The 25,721-nt window shown below is 41.0% G+C and overlaps 1 protein-coding gene across 1 annotated transcript in view; it reads right to left on the reverse strand.

The window, feature by feature from the left end:
* ADD1 (adducin 1) overlaps positions 1-25,721 on the reverse strand; it is a 648,507-nt gene that overhangs the window by 181,060 nt on the left and 441,726 nt on the right. Inside the window, exon 16 of the mRNA XM_053700307.1 lies at positions 7,554-7,637. Coding sequence (XP_053556282.1) covers positions 7,554-7,637 — 84 coding nt within the window. The remainder of the gene's footprint in view (positions 1-7,553; positions 7,638-25,721) is intronic.

Raw genomic sequence — 25,721 nt, forward strand, 5'->3', positions numbered from 1 at the left:
AGAAGCCTCGTTCTTGTAGGCCCATGTGGAAGCCACAGCCCTAGTAGAGTGAGCTGTGATTCGGTCAGGAGGCTGTCGTCCGGCAGTCTCATAGGCCAATCGGATAATGCTTTTTAGCCAGAAAGAGAGAGAGGTAGCAGTAGCTTTTTGACCTCTCCTCTTACCAGAGTAAACGACAAACAAAGATGAGGTTTGTCTAAAATCTTTTGTTGCTTCTAAATAGAACTTTAAAGCACGAACAACATCTAAATTGTGTAATAAACGTTCCTTCTTTGAAACTGGTTTCGGACACAGAGAAGGAACAACTGTTTCCTGGTTAATATTCTTGTTGGAAACAACTTTTGGAAGAAAACCAGGCTTAGTACGCAAAACAACCTTATATGAATGGAAAACCAGATAGGGTGTATTACACTGCAAAGCAGATAATTCAGAAACTCTTCTAGCAGAAGAAATAGCACCCAAAAACAGTACTTTCCAAGATAATAACTTAATATTTATGGAATGTAAAGGTTCAAACGGAACCCCTTGAAGAACTGAAAGAACTAAATTTAGACTCCAAGGAGGAGTCATGGTTCTGTAAACAGGCTTGATTCTAACCAAAGCCTGAACAAAAGCTTGTACATCTGGCACAGCTGCCAGTCATTTGTGTAACAAGACAGATAAAGCAGAAATCTGTCCTTTTAGAGAACTAGCGGACAACCCTTTATCCAAACCTTCTTGGAGAAAGGAGAGAATCCTTGGAATTTTTATTTTACTGCAGGAGAATCCCTTGGATTCACACCAACAGATATATTTACGCCATATTTTATGGTAAATCTTTCTAGATTTTTCTGGCTTGGACCAGAGTATCTATCACAGAATTCGAAAACCCACGTTTGGATAAATCAAGCGTTCAATTTCCAAGCAGTCAGCTGCAGAGAAACTAGATTTGGATGTTCGAATGGACCTTGTACTAGAAGATCCTGTCTCAAAGGTAGCTTCCATGGTGGAGCCGATGACATATTCACCAGGTCTGCATACCAAGTCCTGCGTGGCCACGCAGGAGCTATCAGAATCACTGAGGCCTTTTCCTGTTTGATCCTGGCTATGAGCCTGGGAAGGAGAGGAAACGGTGGAAACACATACGCTAGGTTGAACGACCAAGGCGCCACTAATGCATCCACTAGAATCGCCTTGGGATCCCTGGATCTGGACCCGTAACAAGGAATCTTGAAGTTCTGACGGGACGCCATTAGATCCATGTCTGGAATGCCCCATAATTGGGTTAACTGAGCAAAGACCTCCGGGTGGAGTTCCCACTCCCCCGGATGGAAAGTCTGACGACTCAAATAGTCCGCCTCCCAGTTGTCTACTCCTGGGATGTGAATAGCAGATAGATGGCAGGAGTGATTCTCTGCCCATTGGATGATCTTGGTTACTTCATTCATCGCTAGGGAACTCTTTGTTCCCCCCTGATGATTGATGTACGCAACAGTCGTTATGTTGTCCGACTGAAATCTTATGAACCTGGCTTTTGCTAGCTGAGGTCAAGCCAGGAGCGCATTGAATATTGCTCTTAGTTCCAAAATGTTTATCGGGAGAAGCGACTTCCCAAGACCATAGGCCCTGAGCTTTCAGGGAGTCCCAGACCGCGCCCCACCCCAAGAGGCTGGCGTCGGTCGTGACAATGACCCACTCGGTCTGCGGAAACTCATTCCTGAGACAGGTGATCCTGGGTCAACCACCAGAGAAGTGAGTCCCTGGTTACCTGGTCTACTTGAATTTGGGGAGACAAGTCTGTATAGTCCCCATTCCACTGATTGAGCATGCACAGCTGTAATGGTCTTAGATGAATTCGAGCAAAAGGAACCACGTCCATTGCTGCGACCATTAGTCCTATTACTTCCATGCACTGAGCTATGGAGGGTTGAGGAATAGAATGAAGAACTCGACAAGCGTTTTAGAAGCTTTAACTTTCTGACTTCTGTCAGGAAGATCTTCATTTCCATAGAATCTATTATTGTTCCCAGAAACGGAACCCTTGTGGACGGTGACAGTGAACTCTTTTCTATGTTCACCTTCCACCCGTGAGATCTGAGAAAAGCCAACACAATGTCTGTGTGGGCCCTCGCTTTGGAAAGAGACGACGCTTGGATTAGGATGTCGTCTAGATAAGGTGCTACAGCGAATCCCCTCGGCCTTAGGACCGCTAGAAGGGACCCTAGCACCTTTGAGAAAATTCTGGGAGCGGTGGCTAAACCGAATGGAAGAGCCACGTGAAGGATGGAACTCTGAGGAAATTGTTTAATATCTTTAAATCCAGGATTGGCCTGAAAGTTCCCTCTTTTTTGGGAACCACAAACAGGTTTGAGTAAAAACCTAGACCTTGTTCCCTGGAGGGGACTGGGTTTATCACTCCCATCTTTGATAGGTCTCTTACACAATGTAAGAATGCCTGTTTCTTTATCTGGTCTGAAGATAAGTGAGACAGGTGGAATCTTCCCTTTGGAGGAAGTCCCTTGAACTCTAGCAGGTATCCCTTGGAGACTATCTCTAGTACCCAGGGATCCGGAACATCTCTTGCCCAAGCCTGAGCGAAGAGAGATAGTCTGCCCCCTACCAGATCCGGTTCCGGATCGGGGGCTACCCCTTCATGCTGTCTTGGTAGCAGCAGCAGGTTTCTTGGTCTGTTTACCCTTGTTCCAGCCTTGCATGGGCTTCCAAGCGGGTTTGGGCTGGGCCGCGTTACCTTCTTGTCTAGCGGCAGTGGAGTTATTAGCCGGTCTGTTCCTGAAATTGTGAAAGGAACGAAAATTAGACTTGTTCTTAGCCTTAAAAGGCCTATCCTGTGGGAGGGCATGGCCCTTACCCCCAGTGATGTCTGAAATAATTTCCTTCAATTCCGGCCCCAAAAAGGGTCTTACCCTTGAAAGGAATATTAAGTAACTTAGTCTTGGACGACACATCTGCCGACCAGGATTTTAGCCAAAGCGCCCTCCGCGCTACTATAGCAAAACCTGAGTTTTTCGCCGCCAATTTCGTTATTTGAAAAGCAGCATCCAATATAAAGGAATTAGCTAACTTTAATGCGTGAATTCTGTCCATGACTTCTTCATAGGAAGTCTCTTTCTGGAGCGACCTTTCTAGTTCCTCGAACCAAAAGGATGCCGCTGAAGTGACAGTAATAACACAGCTGGTTGAAGGATGAACCCTAGTTGAACAAAAATCTTTTTAAGCAATCCTTCCAATTTTTATCCATAGGATCTTTGAAAGCGCAGCTGTCCTCTATAGGAATAGTTGTGCGCTTCGCTAGTGTTGAAACAGCTCCCTCAACCTTCGGGACCGTCTGCCATGCGTCCCTTCTAGGGTCTACTATGGGAAACATTTTCTTAAATATAGGAGGTGGGGCAAAGGGTACACCTGGCTTCTCCCACTCCTTATCCACTATGCTCGCTACCCTCTTGGGTATTGGAAAAGCGTCGTCGTGCACTGGGACCTCTAAAAATTTGTCCAATTTGCACAACTTCTCTGGTACTACCACAGAATCACAGTCATCCAGAGTAGCTAATACCTCCTTAAGCAAAGCGCGGAGATGTTCTAGCTTAAATTTAAATGCTACTATATCAGGTTCTGCCTGTTGAGAAATTTTTCCTGAGTCTGAAATTTCACCCTCAGACAGCCCTTCCCTCACAGCCAATTCCGATTGATGTGAGGGTAAAATAGATAAGGCATCGTCAGCGTCTGATTGTTCATCCTTTTTTTATCTGTATTTAAAACTGAACAATCACGCTTTCTCTGAAATGCTGGCAGTTTGGATAAAAGATTTGCTATAGAATTATCCACTACTGCTGTTAATTGTTGCATAGAAATAAGCACTGGCGCGCTAGGTGTCGCCTGCGCGGGCAAAGCTGGTGTAGACACAGAAGGAGAGGATGTAGAATTATCCTCACTACCTTCATTAGATAAATTATCTTGGGCAACATTATGAAATGTAACAGAGCTGTCCTTATTTTGTTTGGACGCTATGGCACAATTATCACAAACACTCAAAGGGGGAACAACATTTGTCTCTACACACACAGAACATAGGTTATCTGATGGCATAGACATGTTAAACAGATTTAGGCAGGCAAACAATGCAATAAAAACGATTTTAAACAAAAACGTTACTGTCTCTTTAAATAATAAAATGACACATTTATTTCTGAATGTTCAAAAAACTATGAAGGTAATATCCGATTTTTATGAAATTTGGACCCCAGTGTCTTAATGCTTAGAAAGTATTGCACAGCAAATATGGAGACTCTAGCTCTTAAAACAAGCAAACCAGAGCTAATTGTTGGATTTAACCGTTTTTATACACTACAATCCCTGCTACAGTATTGTTGCAGCATTTTACCTTCCTTAGGGGTCAATCATCCACAGAAATAAGCCTTCTGGAGTCACTTTCTGAGTCACAGGACCCTCTCACATGAAACTGCATGCACTACCTTGAAATCAACTGCACAGCTGAAGTGCCAAAATGAGGCTTCCTCCCTCAGTACACTAGAGTGAAGGGGCCTTCCTGACTAGATTTAGGTGTCTAAAACATGCCAGATCAATAAAAAACGTTCCCAAGTGTATATGAGCTTATAAAACAGTTCAAATGCCATGATATTGTAATAAAAACCAATCGATTTTGCCCCTAACAGTGTCTACCAGCATAAAAATCAAAAAGGGAAAGCCTGTTATCTTTTTTGCTGAGGTGAAAGAAAAATGGCTTACCATTTTCCCTGAGGGGAAAAATGACTGTCATCTAGCATTAGCCTGTGTTGTTAGAAGGAGACTAGTCATACCTGAAGCAGATGAGTCTGCAAACTGTTACCCCCAACTGAAGTTCTCTGGTTTCAACAGTCCTGTGTGGTAACAGCAATGGATTTTAGTTACTGGTGCTAAAATCATAGCCCTCTTAAACAGAAATCTTCATCACTTTTCTGTTGTAGAGTAAATAGTACAAGCCAGCACTATTTTAAAATAACAAACACTTGATAGAAGATATAAAAAAACTACAACTAACACCACAAACTCCTCACCATCCCCGAGGAGATGCTACTTGTTCAGAGCGGCAAGGAGAATGACTGGGGGGCGGAGCTAGAGGGGGAGCTATATGGACAGCTCTGCTGTGTGCTCTCCTTGCCTTTCCCTGTAGGGGAGGAGAATATCCCACAAGTAATGGATGACGCCGTGGACCGGACACACCAATGTTGGAGAAAGCAAGACTAAGTTTAGAAGCCGATCCATTTTTGGTGGACAACCTGGGTTGTTCTTGCTGATTGGTAGATAAATTCACCCACCAATAAACAAGTGCTGTCCAGGGTCTGAACCAAAAATTGGCTGGCTCCTTAGCTTAGATGCCTTCTTTTTCAAATAAAGATAGCAAGAGAACAAAGAAAAATTAATAGGAGTAAATTAGAAAGTTGCTTAAAATTGCCTGCTCTATCTGAATCACAAAAGAAAAAAAATGGGTTCAGTGTCCCTTTAACTTTTTTTTTATCAAATCAAGAAACAATTACATTTATTAAAAGAAGTAAATAAATATACACTTACGTAAGGTTTACAAAAAGCAGCATGATTTTCTAAATAGATGTAAATACATTTAAAGGGACACAAGTAAAATTAACTTTTATTATTCAGATAGATGCAGTTTTAAGACACTTTCCAATGTACTTAGTCTTCCATTAACAAAATGCGCACAGTCTTATTGATGCTTTCTGGGGAACAAGTATACATATACTAGTCTGTGATTGGCTGATGTCTGTCACATGGTACAGGGGGCCGGCCGAAAGATGGGAGAGAAAAAATAAATTTGTCAGAAAAAAAATAATCTACTGCTGAAATTTAGAGTAAGTGTTAAGAGATCCTCTCTATTATGCATTTGTTAATTATGTATTTCTACTACATTGAGTGGCCCTTTAATCTGGTTAAGGATAATATTGGCTTACAATAAGTAAAAAGCCTAATAAATGTATAAAATCTATTTTCTTTCATAGAACTGTAATAAGTTTTAAAAACCCTTCTAATAGAATGTTCTTTTAAACATAAAGCCAGTAAATTGAAATACATTTGATAAACATTGAGTTATGAGAATGGCCAGCTTTAATATTCATCAAAAGTGGTACTGCCCTATTTTTATATTTATAACTATTTCAAAGTAGCCTTTAATCTTTGGTATGGACATTTAAGTTAACTTAAATATACAGTGGCGTCACTAACTAGGGGGGGTGCGGGCCGCACCCGGGTGACACCACCAGAATTTTTTTTATATTTTATTGAAATTCAAACAAATACAATGTAGAGATGCATAGATTTTTTATTAGAGGGGCCAGCATTTGTGAACATTAGTAGGACTGGGGAAGTTGTAGACACTTAATTTTTTTGCCCCTTGAGCCAGCGCTGCAATTTCCACAAATAGTTTTCCCGGCTGCTTTTGCTTGTTTGAACTTTGCTCCTCCCCTGCTCAATTTCACTATGAATGTTGTGGGTGTGCCGTGGGGCTTGCAAAGTTGCGCTGCTAGCCTAAACCTGCCTGCCTATCTGTGCTCACTGCTCAGTGACGTGTAGAGCAGTGGAGTCGCTCACTGCTGTGCTGTCTCTCTAAACAGGAACCGGGAAATCATGAGGGGGATGCCTGGCACCTGACCGCATGACTGTCTGACACGGTCTCTAAAGTAAAGGAGCCACGTATGATGCCCACCAGACTGGTACGGTTACGGTACACTAAGGGCACACTGAAGAGGTAGGAGGGGAGGACGGGCGGGGCTCTGGGGGTGGGCAGAGGTAATTGACCATAAGAAACGGTAGGCACGCGGCCCGGGGCTGTGCACTGACAGACTTGGAACAGAGTCAGAAAGCAGAATTTTCATAGTTTGTGCGCCTAAACCTTTTCTTTAGTGATTTATTTTTTAGAGTGCTCTGTTTATCTTTCATTTGATGCTCTGCTGAGCCAGGGAGCAGCTCTAGGCATGAGATTTATAATTAATGCAGTGCAGTTTACATATTTTGTGTGTGCCCAAGTGTTTTTCTGTGTGTTTTTGTGTGCGTTTCAGAGTGTTTGTGTGTGCACCTGAGTGTGTTTTTAAGTCTGTTGTATGTGCCTGTGTTTTTGTGTTTGTGTGTGTCTGCTTTCTGGGGGGAGGTGACACCATCACTTACCACCCCGGGTGACAGCAACCCTAGTGACGCCACTGTAAATATATTACCATAGTAACAAAAAATCCAATTGTAAAAAGCAGCAGTGGCACATACAATACTACTTAACAGTGGTGCTTCAACAGGACATCACACTTACTTAGTTTGATCACATTGTTTTAAACAGAAACCAACTGTGTTTTTAACCTTCGGTCAAATATTAGTAAAAGTTTCAATACCAAGCTACTCCACAAATACAGTACCACTTCTACAGTTTAAAGCTTTATGGTATTAGAATCCACTTGACATTAAAAGCCTACTAAATAACACACTTCTGTAGGTGGATTAAACGCCACTGCTGCTTTTTAAACTAACTACCCAAATAGTAACGACAGGGCATTATATACCTTTCTAAGTTTAGATGGGCTAAAGGTCTGCTCAGAGAGATCGAGCCCTTCAATAGTTTCCGAACAGTCTGAAAGAGGTGCATCCTGCAATAGTAAACTCAGTAAAAACAGAAACCAAGCCTGACATCAACCACAAACATAGCAGTGCTTGTTATGAGCATGCATACTAATGACAGCAATGGGATGTGAGACATGCACACAAATACAGCAACTAAAATGGTGCAGATGATCACATAACATTAGCATAATGTGTGTGACTGTGTAAGTAATACGAATGAATGTGAGTACACATAAGTAAAATGATTTCCTACTTCTTTGTTTTTAGCACAGAAAATGATAATTCATGATAAATACAAATGTACCTATAAGGAATCAAAAAGCAGCAATAACTGAAACACATGCAATGTGTTACAATTTTGTGTGTGTATATACCTTATCCCTTATTGCCTTGTCATTTTGTAATAGCCAAGCATAACCCTATACTGAGATCATGAATCAAAAGAGGATTAACACCAGTTATGACTCAGACAAGGCAATTACCTAAAATATTAAATGCGTACGATAAAGTAGAGCGTACATAATTTTCTACTAAGAGTGCGAAAAATTTAATTTATTATTCTGTATACTTCTCACATACTTGAAACCATACTTAGGACTGGCAGGTAAGATTCCATAGCACAATATATACATTATATGGCCAAAAGTATGTGGACACCTGACGATCATACCTATTTAGCTTGTTGGACACCCCATTACAAAACCATGGACATTAATATGGTGTCCCCCCCCCCCCCCCCCTCCAGCTACTACTATTCTGGGGATGTTTTTCACAATATTTTGGAGTTTGTCCCAATCAGCCAACAAAAACATTTTTGAGGTAAAGAACTGATGTTGGACCAGGAGGTCTGGCTCACAATCAGCGTTCCAATTAATTCCAAAGGTGTTCAATGGGGTTTAGAGAAGGGCTCTGTGCAGGCCAGTCAAGTTCTGTGACGTAAATTGGAAAGTTGTTTACAATTGTATGCTCTCTATCTGAACCATGTTGGGTTTCATGTCCCTCTAAGAAAATATACCACTGTCAAAAAAAAAAATAATAAAAAAAAAAAAATAATAATAATAATAATAATAATAATAATCAGGGAGCACTGTCTACTACTTAGTGAACTGAAATTAAGTATGATTTAATTTCTATTTATTTTAATACTTAATACATTGGTGATTACTATCAGAGTAAGCAAGCAAAACTTTTAAAGATGAAACAAAACAAAGATCAAATTATGCAAAATAATTTAGAATCCAAAACAGAACAATGAAGTACCTTCCTGCAAAGTCTAGCATCTAATGATGCAACATCCAACCTTGTCCAAGAGAAAAAACAAATATATACAGAGGTTCAAATGGAATCCAAGTTCAAGGGTAAAAGGAGATTTCTATGAAGGCACTAAAAGCATATGCATTGCCTAAAAATGTGCCATTTCTTGAGAAAATTACAAATAGGGGACTAGTTCTAGTAAAGCTGGACAAGACTGAGACTTGAGATCCTTAAAGTTGCTTACAGGCTTAGAACAAATATATTTTTGAGCCTGGAAAAGTGTATCCATAACTAAGAAAATTAAGCCCTCCTCAAATTGTGGTCCTCTACCAAATCATCTAATGCATTGTCTAAATATTTAGGTGAGGGTTTTTTACCAGTAGTTCTAGACAGACAATGAGTCCACATGTGGCCATATAGATAACATTATGCTCTCTCAGCTGGAGCTGTGCAGGACACAGCACTAATTGGCTAAAATGCAAGTCAACAGATAGTCGTGTTATCAGGGGCTGTCAGAAGGGGCTTAGATACACGGTAATCACAGAGGTAAAAATTATATTAATATAACCATGTTGGCTGTGCAAAACTGGGAAATGGGTAATAAAGGGATTATCTCTCTTTTAAAATAAAACAATTGGAGTAGACTGTCCCTTTAAGGAACTGAATTTGCTGTACTTAAAGGGTTAAACTAATTTAGTCAGATTAATTAAATAAATACTTCAACTAAAGCAGAGTTCAAGTCCAGCCTCACTATGAAATAAGTAGAATCAGAAATAACCCACACTTTTGTATGAGACTTCTCTCTACGATTTTTTTTGTCAAGCCTTGGGTTAAACATATGCAACTTTGAACATGTGAATAAAGTATAAACTGCTGGCTTTATGAAGTTTAATGAAAACATTTCTGAAGTAATATTTTCCGGCATAAGCTGCTAGCTTTACCAATCAAAAGGCAAGATATTTAAAAAAAATTAAAAAAAAAAAAAAAACAATCAAAATTACACTGCACCAGGTATTCTTTTATAGTGATCATATGAAAGATATATAGAATGAGTGATTGATACCAATGGTGACAGTTTTATGAAAATAATGTATATAAAAAACAGAATTTATGCTTACCTGATAAATTACTTTCTCCAACGGTGTGTCCGGTCCACGGCGTCATCCATTACTTGTGGGAAATATTCTCCCCCACAGGGAAAAGCAAGGAGAGCACACAGCAAGAGCTGTCCATATAGCTCCCCCTCTGGCTCCGCCCCCCAGTCATTCGACCGACGGTTAGGAGAAAAAGGAGAAACTATAGGGTGCCGTGGTGACTGTAGTGCATAAAGAAATTTTTTTTCAACCTGATTAGGAAAACCAGGGCGGGCCGTGGACCGGACACACCGTTGGAGAAAGTAATTTATCAGGTAAGCATAAATTCTGTTTTCTCCAACATTGGTGTGTCCGGTCCACGGCGTCATCCATTACTTGTGGGAACCAATACCAAAGCTTTAGGACACGGATGAAGGGAGGGAGCAAATCATGTTACCTAAATGGAAAGCACCACGGCTTGCAAAACCTTTCTCCCAAAAATAGCCTCCGAAGAAGCATAAGTATCAAATTTGTAGAATTTGGCAAAAGTGTGCAGAGAAGACCAAGTCGCTGCCTTACATATCTGATCAACAGAAGCCTCGTTCTTGTAGGCCCATGTGGAAGCCACAGCCCTAGTAGAGTGAGCTGTGATTTGTTCAGGAGGCTGCCGTCCGGCAGTCTCATAAGCCAATCGGATAATGCTTTTCAGCCAGAAAGAAAGAGAGGTAGCAGTAGCTTTTTGACCTCTCCTCTTACCAGAGTAAACGACAAACAAAGATGAGGTTTGTCTAAAATCTTTTGTTGCTTCTAAATAGAACTTTAAAGCACGAACTACATCTAAATTGTGTAACAAACGTTCCTTCTTTGAAACTGGATTCGGACACAGAGAAGGAACAACTATTTCCTGGTTAATATTCTTGTTGGAAACAACTTTTGGAAGAAAACCAGGCTTAGTTCGCAAAACGACCTTATCTGAATGGAACACCAGATAGGGTGGATCACACTGCAAAGCAGATAATTCAGAAACTCTTCTAGCAGAAGAAATTGCAACCAAAAACAGAACTTTCCAAGATAGTAACTTGATATCTATGGAATGTAAAGGTTCAAACGGAACCCCTTGAAGAACTGAAAGAACTAAATTTAGACTCCAAGGAGGAGTCATGGGTCTGTAAACAGGCTTGATTCTGACCAAAGCCTGTACAAAAGCCTGTACATCTGGCACAGCTGCCAGGCGTTTGTGTAACAAAACAGATAAAGCAGAAATCTGTCCTTTTAGAGAACTCGCTGACAACCCTTTATCCAAACCCTCTTGGAGAAAGGAAAGAATCTTAGGAATCTTAATTTTACTCCAGGAGAATCCCTTGGATTCACACCAACAGATATATTTTTTCCATATTTTATGGTAAATCTTTCTAGTCACAGTTTTTCTGGCTTGGACCAGAGTATCTATCACAGAATTTGAAAACCCACGCTTGGATAAAATCAAGCGTTCAATTTCCAAGCAGTCAGCTGCAGAGAAACTAGATTTGGATGTTCGAATGGACCTTGTACTAGAAGATCCTGTCTCAAAGGTAGTTTCCATGGTGGATCCGATGACATATTCACCAGGTCTGCATACCAAGTCCTGCGTGGCCACGCAGGAGCTATCAGAATCACCGAGGCCTTCTCCTGTTTGATCCTGGCTATGAGCCTGGGAAGGAGAGGAAACGGTGGAAACACATACGCTAGGTTGAACGACCAAGGCGCCACTAATGCATCCACTAGAGTCGCCTTGGGATCCCTGGATCTGGACCCGTAACAAGGAATCTTGAAGTTCTGACGGGACGCCATCAGATCCATGTCTGGAATGCCCCATAATTGGGTTAACTGGGCAAAGACCTCCGGGTAGAGTTCCCACCCCCCCGGATGGAAAGTCTGACGACTCAAATAGTCCGCCTCCCAGTTGTCTACTCCTGGGATGTGAATTGCAGATAGATGGCAGGAGTGATCCTCCGCCCATTTGATGATCTTGGACACCTAGCTCATCGCCAAGGAACTCTTTGTTCCCCCCTGATGATTGATGTACGCAACAGTCGTTATGTTGTCCGACTGAAACCTTATGAACCTGGCTTCCGCTAGTTGAGGCCAAGCCAGGAGCGCATTGAATATTGCTCTTAGTTCCAAAATGTTTATCGGGAGAAGAGACTCTTCTCGAGACCATAGACCCTGAGCTTTCAGAGAGTCCCAGACCGCGCTTTAACCGTTTTTATACACCACAATCCCTGCTACAGCATTGCTGTAGCTTTTACCTTCCTTAGGGGTCAACCATCCACAGAAATAATCATTCTGGAGTCACTTTCTGAGCCACAGGACCCTCTCACATGAGACTGCATGCACTGCCTTGAAAATCAACTGCGCAGCTGAAGCGCCAAAAACATAATTTATGTAAGAACTTACCTGATAAATTCATTTCTTTCATATTAGCAAGAGTCCATGAGCTACTGACGTATGGGATATACATTCCTACCAGGAGGGGCAAAGTTTCCCAAACCTTAAAATGCCTATAAATACACCCCTCACCACACCCACAATTCAGTTTAACGAATAGCCAAGAAGTGGGGTGATAAGAAAAAAGTGCGAAAGCATATAAAATAAGGAATTGGAATAATTGTGCTTTATACAAAAAAATCAAAACCACCACAAAAAAGGGCGGGCCTCATGGACTCTTGCTAATATGAAAGAAATGAATTTATCAGGTAAGTTCTTACATAAATTATGTTTTCTTTCATGTAATTAGCAAGAGTCCATGAGCTAGTGACGTATGGGATAATGATTACCCAAGATGTGGATCTTTCCACACAAGAGTCACTAGAGAGGGAGGGATAAAATAAAGACAGCCAATTCCTGCTGAAAATAATCCACACCCAGAATAAAATTTAATGAAAAAACATAAGCAGAAGATTCAAACTGAAACCACTGCCTGAAGTACGTTTCTACCAAAAACCGCTTCAGAAGAAGAAAACACATCAAAATGGTAGAATTTAGTAAAAGTATGCAAAGAGGACCAAGTTGCTGTTTTGCAAATCTGATCAACCGAAGCTTCATTCTTAAACGCCCAGGAAGTAGAAACTGACCTAGTAGAATGAGCTGTAATCCTTTGAGGCGGAGTGTTACCCGACTCAACATAGGCATGATGAAATAAAGATTTCAACCAAGATGCCAAAAAAATGGCAGAAGCTTTCTGGTCTTTTCTAGAACCGGAAAAGATGACAAATAGACTAGAAGTCTTTCGGAAAGACTTAGTAGCTTCTACATAATATTACAAAGCTCTAACAGCATCCAAAGAATGCAATGATTTTTCCTTAGAATTCATAGGATTAGGACATAATGAAGGAACCACAATTTCTCTACTAATGTTGTTAGAATTCACAACCTTAGATAAAAAATTCAAAAGAAGTTCGCAGCACCGCCTTATCCTGATGCAAAATCAGAAAAGGAGACCCACAAAAAAGAGTAGATAATTCAGAGACTCTTCTGGCAGAAGAGATGGCCAAAAGAAACAAAACTTTCCAAGAAAGTAATATAACGACCAAAGAATGCATGGGTTCAAAAGGAGGAGCTTGAAGAGCCCCCAGAACCAAATTCAAACTCCAAGGAGGAGAAATTGACTTAATGACAGGTTTTATACGAACCAAAGCTTGTACAAAACAATGAATATCAGGAAGATTAGCAATCCTTCTGTGAAAAAGAACAGAAAGAGCAGAGATTTGTCTTTCAAGAAACTGACGGACAAACCTTTATCTAAACCATCCTGAAGAAATATAAGTCTTCCAGACTCTATAATATATCTCTCTAGATACAGATTTACGAGCCTGTCACATAGTATCAATCACAGAGTCAGAGAAACCTCTTTGACCAAGAATCAAGCGTTCAAACTCCACACCTTAAAATTAAGGTTTTGAGATCCTGATGGAAAAAAGAACCTTGAGACAGAAAGACTGGTCTTAACGGAAGAGTCCACAGCTGGCAAGAGGCCATCTGGACAAGATCCGCATACCAAACCCTGTGAGGCCATGCTGGAGCTACCAGCAGGACAAACGAGCTTTCCTTTAGAATGTTGGAGAATACCCTTGGAAGAAGAACTAGAGGAGGAAAGAGATAAAGCATCCACTGCCTCCGCCCGAGGATCCCGGGATCTGGACAGATACCAGGGAAGTTTCTTGTTTAGATGAGAAGCCATCAGATCTATTTCTGGGAGTTCCCACATTTGAACAATCTGAGGAAATACTTCTGGGTGAAGACCTTTCGCCCAGGTGCAACGTTTGGCGACTGAGATAATCCACTTTCCAATTGTCCATACCTGGGATATAAACCGCAGAGATTAGACAGGAGCTGGATTCCGCCCAAACCAAAATTCGAGATACTTCTTTCATAGCCAGAGGACTGTGAGTCCCTCCTTGATGATTGATGTATGCCACAGTTGTGACATTGTCTATCTGAAAACAAATGAACAACTCTCTCTTCAGAAGAGGCCAAGACTGAAGAGCTCTGAAAATTGCACGGAGTTCCAAAATATTGATCGGAAATCTCACCTCCTGAGATTCCCAAACCTCTTATGCCGTCAGATACCCCCACACAGCTCCCCAACCTGTAAGACTTGCATCTGTTGAGATTATAGTCCAGGTCGGAAGAACAAAGAAGCCCCCTGAACTAAACGATGGTGATCTGTCCACCATGTCAGAGAGTGTCGTATAATCGGTTTAAAGATATTAATTGAGATATCTTTGAGTAATCCCTGCACCATTGGTTCAGCATACAGAGCTGAAGAGGTCGCATGTGAAAACGAGCAAAGGAGATCGCATCTGATGCGGCAGTCCTAAGACCTAAAATTTCCATGCATAAGGCTACCAAAGGGAATGATTGTGACTGAAGGTTTTGACAAGCTGATATCAATGTTAAACTTCTCTTGTCTGACAAGGACAGAGTCATAGACACTGAATCTATCTAGAAACCTAAAAAGGTTACCCTTGTCTGAGGAATCAATGAACTGATTGGTAAATTGATCCTCCAACCATGAACTTGAAGAAACAACACAAGTCGATTCGTATGAGATTCCGAAAATGAAAAGACCGAGCAAGTACCCAGATATCGTCCAATAAGGAAATACCAAAACCCTGTTCTCTGATTACAGAAAGAAGGGCACCGAGAACCTTTGAAAAAAATTCTTGGAACTGAGGCTAGGCCAAACGGTAGAGCCACAAAACTGGTAATGCTTGTCTAAAAAGAGAATCTCAGACACTAAAAGTGATCTGGATGAATCGGAATATGCAGATACACATCCTGTAAATCTATTGTAGACATATAATGCCCTTGCTAAACAAAAGGCAGGATAGTCCTACAGTAACCATCTTGAATGTTGGTATCCTTACATAACGATTCAATATTGATAGATCCGGAACTGGTCTGAAGGAATTGACCTTCTTTGGTACAATGAAGAGATAAAATAAAACCCCAGCCCCTGTTCCAGAACTGGAACTGGCATAATTACTCCAGCCAACTCTAGATCTGAAAAACATTTCAGAAATGCTGAGCCTTTGCTGTGTTAACTGGGAAACGGAAAAGAAAAAAATCTCTTAGCAGGAGGCCTTAACTGAAGCCAATTCTGTACCTTTCTGAAACAATGTTCTGAAACCAGAAATTGAGAACGGAATTGATCCAAATTTCTTTGAAGAAAACGTAATCTGCCCCATACCAGCTGAGCTGGAATAAGGTCCGCACCTTCATGGGTACTTAGGAGCTGGCTATAGGTTTTCTATAAGGCTTGGATATATTCCAAACTGGAAATAGTTTCCAAACTGATACCGCTCCTGAGGATGAAGGATCAGGCTTTTGTTCCTTATTGTGAGGAAAGGAACGAAAATGATTATTAGACCTAAATTTACCTTAGATTTTTTATCCTTTGGTAAAAAAGTTCCCTTCCTTCCAGAAACAGTTGAGATAATAATTTATTACCCTGGAAAGAAAGGGAAAGCAAAGTTGACTTAGAAGACATATCAGCATTCCAAGTTTAATCCATAAAGCTTTTCTAGCTAAAATAGCTAGAGACATATACCTGACATCAACTCTAATGATATAAAAAGATGGTATCACCAATAAAATTATTAGCATGTTATAGAATAATAATAATGCTATAGAATTATGATCTGTTACTTGTTGCACTAAAGCTTCTAACCAAAAAGTTGAAGCTGCAGCAACATCCGCTAAAAATATAGCAGGTCTAAGAAGATTACCTGAACATAAGTAAGCTTTTCTTAGAAAGGATTCAATTTTCCTATCTAAAGGATCCTTAAATGAAGTACTATCTGCCGTAGGAATAGTAGCACATTTAGCAGGAGTAGAGACAGCCCCATAACCTTAGGGATTTTGTCCCAAAAAAACTCTAATCTGTCAGATGGCACAGGATATAATTGCTTAAACGTTTAGAAGGAGTAAAAGAATTACCCAAATTATTCCATTCCCTGGAAATTACTTCAGAAATAGCATCAGGGAGATTAAACACTTCTGGAATAACTACAGGAGATTTAAAAACCTTATTTAAACGTTTAGATTTAGTATCAAGAGGACCAGAATCCTCTATTTCTAATGCAATTAATACTTCTTTAAATAAAGAACGAATAAATTCCATCTTGAACAAATACAAAGATTTATCAGCATCAACCTCTGAGACAGAAACCTCTGAACCAGAAGAACCATTATCAGTATCAGAATGATGATGTTCATTTAAAAATTCATCTGAAAAAAGAGAAGTTTTAAAAGACTTTTATGTAAACTAGAAGGAGAAATAACAGACATAGCCTTCTTAATGGATTTAAAAAATAAAATCTCTTATGTTTATCAGGAACACTCTGAAAATTAGATGTTGACGGAACAGCAACAGGTAATGTAACAGTACTAAAGGAAATTTTATCTGCATTAATAAGTTTGTCATGACATGCAATACAAACAACAGCTGGAGAAACAGATACCAAAAATTATAGCAGATACACTTAGCTTGGTAGCTCCAGCACTAGACAGCGATTTTCCTGTAGTATCTTCTGACTCAGATGCAACGTGAGACATCTTGCAATATGTAAGAGAAAAAACAACATATAAAGCAAAATTGATCAAATTCCTTAAATGACAGTTTCAGGAATGGGAAAAAATGCCAAAGAACAAGCTTCTAGCAACCAGAAGCAATGAAAAAATAAGACTTAAATAATGTGGAGACAAAAGCGACGCCCTTATTTTTTAGCGCCAAATAAGACGCCCACATTATTTGGCGCCTAAATGCTTTTGGCGCCAAAAATGACGCCACATCCGGAACGCCAACATTTTTGGCGCAAAATAACGTCAAAAAAATGACGCAACTTCCGGCGACACGTATGACGCCGGAAACTGAAAATAATTTTTGCGCCAAAAAAGTCCGCGCCAAGAATGACGCAATAAAATGAAGCATTTTCAGCCCCCGCGAGCCTAACAGCCCACAGGGAAAAAAAAGAGTAAAATTTTTGAAGGTAAGAAAAAATGATTAATTCAAATGCATTATCCCAAATATGAAACTGACTGTCTGAAAAATAAGGAAAGTTGAACATTCTGAGTCAAGGCAAATAAATGTTTGAATACATATATTTAGAACTTTATAAACAAAGTGCCCAACCATAGCTTAGAGTGTCACAGAAAATAAGATTTACTTACCCCAGGACACTCATCTACATGTTTGTAGAAAGCCAAACCAGTACTGAAACGAGAATCAGCAGAGGTAATGGTATATATAAGAGTATATCGTCGATCTGAAAAGGGAGGTAAGAGATGAATCTCTACGACCGATAACAGAGAACCTATGAAATAGACCCCGTAGAAGGAGATCACTGCATTCAAATAGGCAATACTCTCCTCACATCCCTCTGACATTCACTGCACGCTGAGAGGAAAACCGGGCTCCAACTTGCTGCGGAGTGCATATCAACGTAGAATCTAGCACAAACTTACTTCACCACCTCCATCGGAGGCAAAGTTTGTAAAAACTGAATTGTGGGTGTGGTGAGGGGTGTATTTATAGGCATTTTAAGGTTTGGGAAACTTTGCCCCTCCTGGTAGGAATGTATATCCCATACGTCACTAGCTCATGGACTCTTGCTAATTACATGAAAGAAATGAGGCCTCCTCCCTCAGTACACTAGAGTGAAGGGGCCTTCCTGACTAGATTTAGGCGTTTAAAACAAGCCAGATCAATAAAAAACGTCCCCAAGTGTATATGAGCTCATAAAACATTTCATATGCCATGATATTGCAATAAAAACCAATCGATTTGGTCCCTAACAGTGTCTACCAGCATAAAATTCAAAAAGGGGAAGCCTGTTATCTTTTTTGCTGAGGTGAAAGAAAAATGGCTTACCGTTTTCCCTGAGGGGAAAAATGACTGTCATCTAGCATTAGCCTGTGTTGTTAGAAGGAGACTAGTCATACCTGAAGCAGATGAGTCTGCAAGCTGTTACCCCCAACTGAAGTTCTCTAGTTTCAACAGTCCTGCGTGGTAACAGTAATGGATTTTAGTTACTTGTGCTAAAATCATAGCCCTCTTAAACAGAAATCTTCATCACTTTTCTGTTGTAGAGTAAATAGTACAAGCCAGCACTATTTTAAAATAACAAACTCTTGATAGAAGAAATAAAAAACTACAACTAACACCACAAACTCCTCGCCATCCCCGTGGAGATGCTACTTGTTCAGAGCGGCAAGGAGAATGACTGGGGGGCGGAGCCAGAGGGGGAGCTATATGGACAGCTCTTGCTGTGTGCTCTCCTTGCTTTTCCCTGTGGGGGAGAATATTTCCCACAAGTAATGGATGACGCCGTGGACCGGACACACCAATGTTGGAGAAAGGTATGCACGGTAAAAATCTGAGCTGCATGCCAATTAATAAACATTCAAAAAAACAATATATAAAGGTTTATAGAATATATACATGCTTGCTTATAATATAAATCTTTTTATTAACAAAATAAAATTATATTCTCTGAATCCTGAAAAAATATAGAAAATGTAGGATAGACAATATGGTTTGTTTCTTCATTCTGACATAAAATGTAGTTGACATAAACACAAAGAGAGACACTGGGTGTAACGGCTGCAAAATCAGTTATACCAAAAACAAGACTAAAAACTTGAAACACTGATACTTGAACATACATTGAGATGAGAATCTAGCGCTTTTTAACGCACACATCCTGTTGAAACCCGTGGCAAATCGTTAATAATGTGTTATATTCAAGGGCACTTTCATGAAACAAGTAGCCAATTTAAAACGGTTAAGAGGTGCCACCCTTTAAACAAAATAATCATAATAAATTGTAAAAGTTAAACAGGTGTATTAAGGGTAGAACAGTATTACATAGTGCAAACTGTTGCAAACATAATATGCAGACACAAGTACACATCTTGTTGATTAGGCATGCAACAGTAACAGCTAATAGCTGAAGTATAAAACGAGGGTTCATAAACTTCTCAATTACCATTTAGCACAAGAAATAATGGACCTGATGATCAAAAACTTGCCAACATGGAGAGAAATTACGCGAGATCTTTGAGGGCTTTTTTTAAAAAAAACAAAACAAAAAAACAAAACAAAAAAACAACAACTTTAAACTGTAATGTAGGTATCTCTTCTTCACATCTAGAACCCTGCATAGGGAGATAAACAGCTCTCAAGACAAAATTTGCCTTTTTAAAATTCTTTAAGAGGAGACCACTTTGATAACCTCACCAGAATAGAGAGCTTTAGATCGTCAGGCCTAAAGTCTTTTAAGCAATAATAGAAAGAATTCAACAAACCTCTAAATAAAAAAAAATAAAAAATGTATAAACTATTTTATCAAAAGTTATAGTGCAAAATTACATTTGCATACGATATAGCATGGAAATAAATATGCAATAAAAATAATTATTAACACTAAAATTGAACCCAACACTTAGTTCCCCATTTGAACAAACCCTCCTACCAAAACTGGATACTGATTAACCTAAGTAAACATTTAAAATAACATTGGAGGGGAATATCAAGATTTAGGAATACAGACCCTGTTTAAGGCTAAATTATTAATCTATTCCTTCAGGAAATTATCGCTAATATATAGTTCAGGTGAATATCTTTGATAATAAAGACCTATTGTCCCAGAATACACAAATATTAAGGGGAAAGTCCCAAAAAACCCCAATGAGTTACAGAATTAACCCTACACAATACCATGTTCAATATGTCTACTACTACCAGATCTAATCAAAGGTACCTGCTGAAAAAGGAAACATAAATAGGGCTATACTACATAGCATATGAGATTATGGATACATTTTTGCCTTCACAAAGAAAGGGGGTAATCTGTGTTGGTCAGGATATTGGATAATATCAAGATGGCAACAATTCTCCCCGTAATAAAATGACAGCACAATGAGATGCTTCTCCAATAACCATTTATGCAGTAATATTACAATATTATAAAGGAATAGGAATAGGCAACACTTTAAACTGCTAATCAACACAACATATATGGTATTAAGTAGGCAGTTATAAAAAAACAGAATTTATGTTTACCTGATAAATTACTTTCTCCAACGGTGTGTCCGGTCCACGGCGTCATCCTTACTTGTGGGATATTCTCTTCCCCAACAGGAAATGGCAAAGAGCCCAGCAAAGCTGGTCACATGATCCCTCCTAGGCTCCGCCTACCCCAGTCATTCGACCGACGTTAAGGAGGAATATTTGCATAGGAGAAACCATATGGTACCGTGGTGACTGTAGTTAAAGAAAATAAATCATCAGACCTGATTAAAAAAACCAGGGCGGGCCGTGGACCGGACACACCGTTGGAGAAAGTAATTTATCAGGTAAACATAAATTCTGTTTTCTCCAACATAGGTGTGTCCGGTCCACGGCGTCATCCTTACTTGTGGGAACCAATACCAAAGCTTTAGGACACGGATGAAGGGAGGGAGCAAATCAGGTCACCTAAATGGAAGGCACCACGGCTTGCAAAACCTTTCTCCCAAAAATAGCCTCAGAAGAAGCAAAAGTATCAAACTTGTAAAATTTGGTAAAAGTGTGCAGTGAAGACCAAGTCGCTGCCCTACATATCTGATCAACAGAAGCCTCGTTCTTGAAGGCCCATGTGGAAGCCACAGCCCTAGTGGAATGAGCTGTGATTCTTTCGGGAGGCTGCCGTCCGGCAGTCTCGTAAGCCAATCTGATGATGCTTTTAATCCAAAAAGAGAGAGAGGTAGAAGTTGCTTTTTGACCTCTCCTTTTACCGGAATAAACAACAAACAAGGAAGATGTTTGTCTAAAATCCTTTGTAGCATCTAAATAGAATTTTAGGGCGCGAACAACATCCAAATTGTGCAACAAACGTTCCTTCTTTGAAACTGGTTTCGGACACAGAGAAGGTACGATAATCTCCTGGTTAATGTTTTTGTTAGAAACAACTTTTGGAAGAAAACCAGGTTTAGTACGTAAAACCACCTTATCTGCATGGAACACCAGATAAGGAGGAGAACACTGCAGAGCAGATAATTCTGAAACTCTTCTAGCAGAAGAAATTGCAACTAAAAACAAAACTTTCCAAGATAATAACTTAATATCAACGGAATGCAAGGGTTCAAACGGAACCCCCTGAAGAACTGAAAGAACTAAATTGAGACTCCAAGGAGGAGTCAAAGGTTTGTAAACAGGCTTAATTCTAACCAGAGCCTGAACAAAGGCTTGAACATCTGGCACAGCGGCCAGCTTTTTGTGAAGTAACACAGACAAGGCAGAAATCTGTCCCTTCAGGGAACTTGCAGATAATCCTTTTTCCAATCCTTCTTGAAGGAAGGATAGAATCCTAGGAATCTTAACCTTGTCCCAAGGGAATCCTTTAGATTCACACCAACAGATATATTTTTTCCAAATTTTGTGGTAAATCTTTCTAGTTACAGGCTTTCTGGCCTGAACAAGAGTATCGATAACAGAATCTGAGAACCCTCGCTTCGATAAGATCAAGCGTTCAATCTCCAAGCAGTCAGCTGGAGTGAAACCAGATTCGGATGTTCGAACGGACCCTGAACAAGAAGGTCTCGTCTCAAAGGTAGCTTCCAAGGTGGAGCCGATGACATATTCACCAGATCTGCATACCAAGTCCTGCGTGGCCACGCAGGAGCTATCAAGATCACCGACGCCCTCTCCTGATTGATCCTGGCTACCAGCCTGGGGATGAGAGGAAACGGCGGGAACACATAAGCTAGTTTGAAGGTCCAAGGTGCTACTAGTGCATCCACTAGAGCCGCCTTGGGATCCCTGGATCTGGACCCGTAGCAAGGAACTTTGAAGCTCTGACGAGAGGCCATCAGATCCATGTCTGGAATGCCCCACAGCTGAGTGACTTGGGCAAAGATTTCCGGATGGAGTTCCCACTCCCCCGGATGCAATGTCTGACGACTCAGAAAATCCGCTTCCCAATTTTCCACTCCTGGGATGTGGATAGCAGACAGGTGGCAGGAGTGAGACTCCGCCCATAGAATGATTTTGGTCACTTCTTCCATCGCCAGGGAACTCCTTGTTCCCCCCTGATGGTTGATGTACGCAACAGTTGTCATGTTGTCTGATTGAAACCGTATGAACTTGGCCCTCGCTAGCTGAGGCCAAGCCTTGAGAGCATTGAATATCGCTCTCAGTTCCAGAATATTTATCGGTAGAAGAGATTCTTCCCGAGACCAAAGACCCTGAGCTTTCAGGGATCCCCAGACCGCGCCCCAGCCCATCAGACTGGCGTCGGTCGTGACAATGACCCACTCTGGTCTGCGGAATGTCATCCCTCGTGACAGGTTGTCCAGGGACAGCCACCAACGGAGTGAGTCTCTGGTCCTCTGATTTACTTGTATCTTCGGAGACAAGTCTGTATAGTCCCCATTCCACTGACTGAGCATGCACAGTTGTAATGGTCTTAGATGAATGCGTGCAAAAGGAACTATGTCCATTGCCGCTACCATCAACCCGATCACTTCCATGCACTGAGCTATGGAAGGAAGAGGAACGGAATGAAGTATCCGACAAGAGTCTAGAAGTTTTGTTTTTCTGGCCTCTGTCAGAAAAATCCTCATTTCTAAGGAGTCTATTATTGTTCCCAAGAAGGGAACCCTTGTTGACGGAGATAGAGAACTCTTTTCCACGTTCACTTTCCATCCGTGAGATCTGAGAAAGGCCAGGACAATGTCCGTGTGAGCCTTTGCTTGAGGAAGGGACGACGCTTGAATCAGAATGTCGTCCAAGTAAGGTACTACAGCAATGCCCCTTGGTCTTAGCACAGCTAGAAGGGACCCTAGTACCTTTGTGAAAATCCTTGGAGCAGTGGCTAATCCAAAAGGAAGCGCCACGAACTGGTAATGTTTGTCCAGGAATGCGAACCTCAGGAACCGATGATGTTCCTTGTGGATAGGAATATGTAGATACGCATCCTTTAAATCCACCGTGGTCATGAATTGACCGTCCTGGATGGAAGGAAGAATAGTTCGAATGGTTTCCATCTTGAACGATGGAACCTTGAGAAACTTGTTTAAAATCTTGAGATCTAAGATTGGTCTGAACGTTCCCTCTTTTTTGGGAACTATAAACAGATTGGAGTAGAACCCCATCCCTTGTTCTCTTAATGGAACAGGATGAATCACTCCCATTTTTAACAGGTCTTCTACACAATGTAAGAATGCCTGTCTTTTTATGTGGTCTGAAGACAACTGAGACCTGTGGAACCTCCCCCTTGGGGGAAGTCCCTTGAATTCCAGAAGATAACCTTGGGAGACTATTTCTAGCGCCCAAGGATCCAGAACATCTCTTGCCCAAGCCTGAGCGAAGAGAGAGAGTCTGCCCCCCACCAGATCCGGTCCCGGATCGGGGGCCAACATTTCATGCTGTCTTGGTAGCAGTGGCAGGTTTCTTGGCCTGCTTTCCCTTGTTCCAGCCTTGCATTGGTCTCCAAGCTGGCTTGGCTTGAGAAGTATTACCCTCTTGCTTAGAGGACGTAGCACTTTGGGCTGGTCCGTTTCTACGAAAGGGACGAAAATTAGGTTTATTTTTTGCCTTGAAAGGCCGATCCTGAGGAAGGGCGTGGCCCTTACCCCCAGTGATATCAGAGATAATCTCTTTCAAGTCAGGGCCAAACAGCGTTTTCCCCTTGAAAGGAATGTTAAGTAGCTTGTTCTTGGAAGACGCATCAGCCGACCAAGATTTCAACCAAAGCGCTCTGCGCGCCACAATAGCAAACCCAGAATTCTTAGCCGCTAACCTAGCCAATTGCAAAGTGGCGTCTAGGGTGAAAGAATTAGCCAATTTGAGAGCATTGATTCTGTCCATAATCTCCTCATAAGGAGGAGAATCACTACCGACCGCCTTTATCAGCTCATCGAACCAGAAACATGCGGCTGTAGCGACAGGGACAATGCATGAAATTGGTTGTAGAAGGTAACCCTGCTGAACAAACATCTTTTTAAGCAAACCTTCTAATTTTTTATCCATAGGATCTTTGAAAGCACAACTATCCTCTATGGGTATAGTGGTGCGTTTGTTTAAAGTGGAAACCGCTCCCTCGACCTTGGGGACTGTCTGCCATAAGTCCTTTCTGGGGTCGACCATAGGAAACAATTTTTTAAATATGGGGGGAGGGACGAAATGAATACCGGGCCTTTCCCATTCTTTATTAACAATGTCCGCCACCCGCTTGGGTATAGGAAAAGCTTCTGGGAGCCCCGGCACCTCTAGGAACTTGTCCATTTTACATAGTTTCTCTGGGATGACCAACTTGTCACAATCATCCAGAGTGGATAATACCTCCTTAAGCAGAATGCGGAGATGTTCCAACTTAAATTTAAATGCAATCACATCAGGTTCAGCTTGTTGAGAAATGTTCCCTGAATCAGTAATTTCTCCCTCAGACAAAACCTCCCTGGCCCCATCAGACTGGGTTAGGGGCCCTTCAGAAATATTATTATCAGCGTCGTCATGCTCTTCAGTATCTAAAACAGAGCAGTCGCGCTTACGCTGATAAGTGTTCATTTTGGCTAAAATGTTTTTGACAGAATTATCCATTACAGCCGTTAATTGTTGCATAGTAAGGAGTATTGGCGCGCTAGATGTACTAGGGGCCTCCTGAGTGGGCAAGACTCGTGTAGACGAAGGAGGGAATGATGCAGTACCATGCTTACTCCCCTCACTTGAGGAATCATCTTGGGCATCATTGTCACATAAATCACATTTATTTAAATGAATAGGAATTCTGGCTTCCCCACATTCAGAACACAGTCTATCTGGTAGTTCAGACATGTTAAACAGGCATAAACTTGATAACAAAGTACAAAAAACGTTTTAAAATAAAACCGTTACTGTCACTTTAAATTTTAAACTGAACACACTTTATTACTGCAATTGCGAAAAAACATGAAGGAATTGTTCAAAATTCACCAAATTTTCACCACAGTGTCTTAAAGGCTTAAAAGTATTGCACACCAAATTTGGAAGCTTTAACCCTTAAAATAACGGAACCGGAGCCGTTTTGAACTTTAACCCCTTTACAGTCCCTGGTATCTGCTTTGCTGAGACCCAACCAAGCCCCAAGGGGAATACGATACCAAATGACGCCTTCAGAAAGTCTTTTCTAAGTATCAGAGCTCCTCTCACATGCGACTGCATGCCATGCCTCTCAAAAACAAGTGCGCAACACCGGCGCGAAAATGAGGCTCTGCCTATGC

This window comes from Bombina bombina, chromosome 2 (assembly GCF_027579735.1).
Source record: "Bombina bombina isolate aBomBom1 chromosome 2, aBomBom1.pri, whole genome shotgun sequence".
NCBI lineage: Eukaryota > Metazoa > Chordata > Amphibia > Anura > Bombinatoridae > Bombina > Bombina bombina.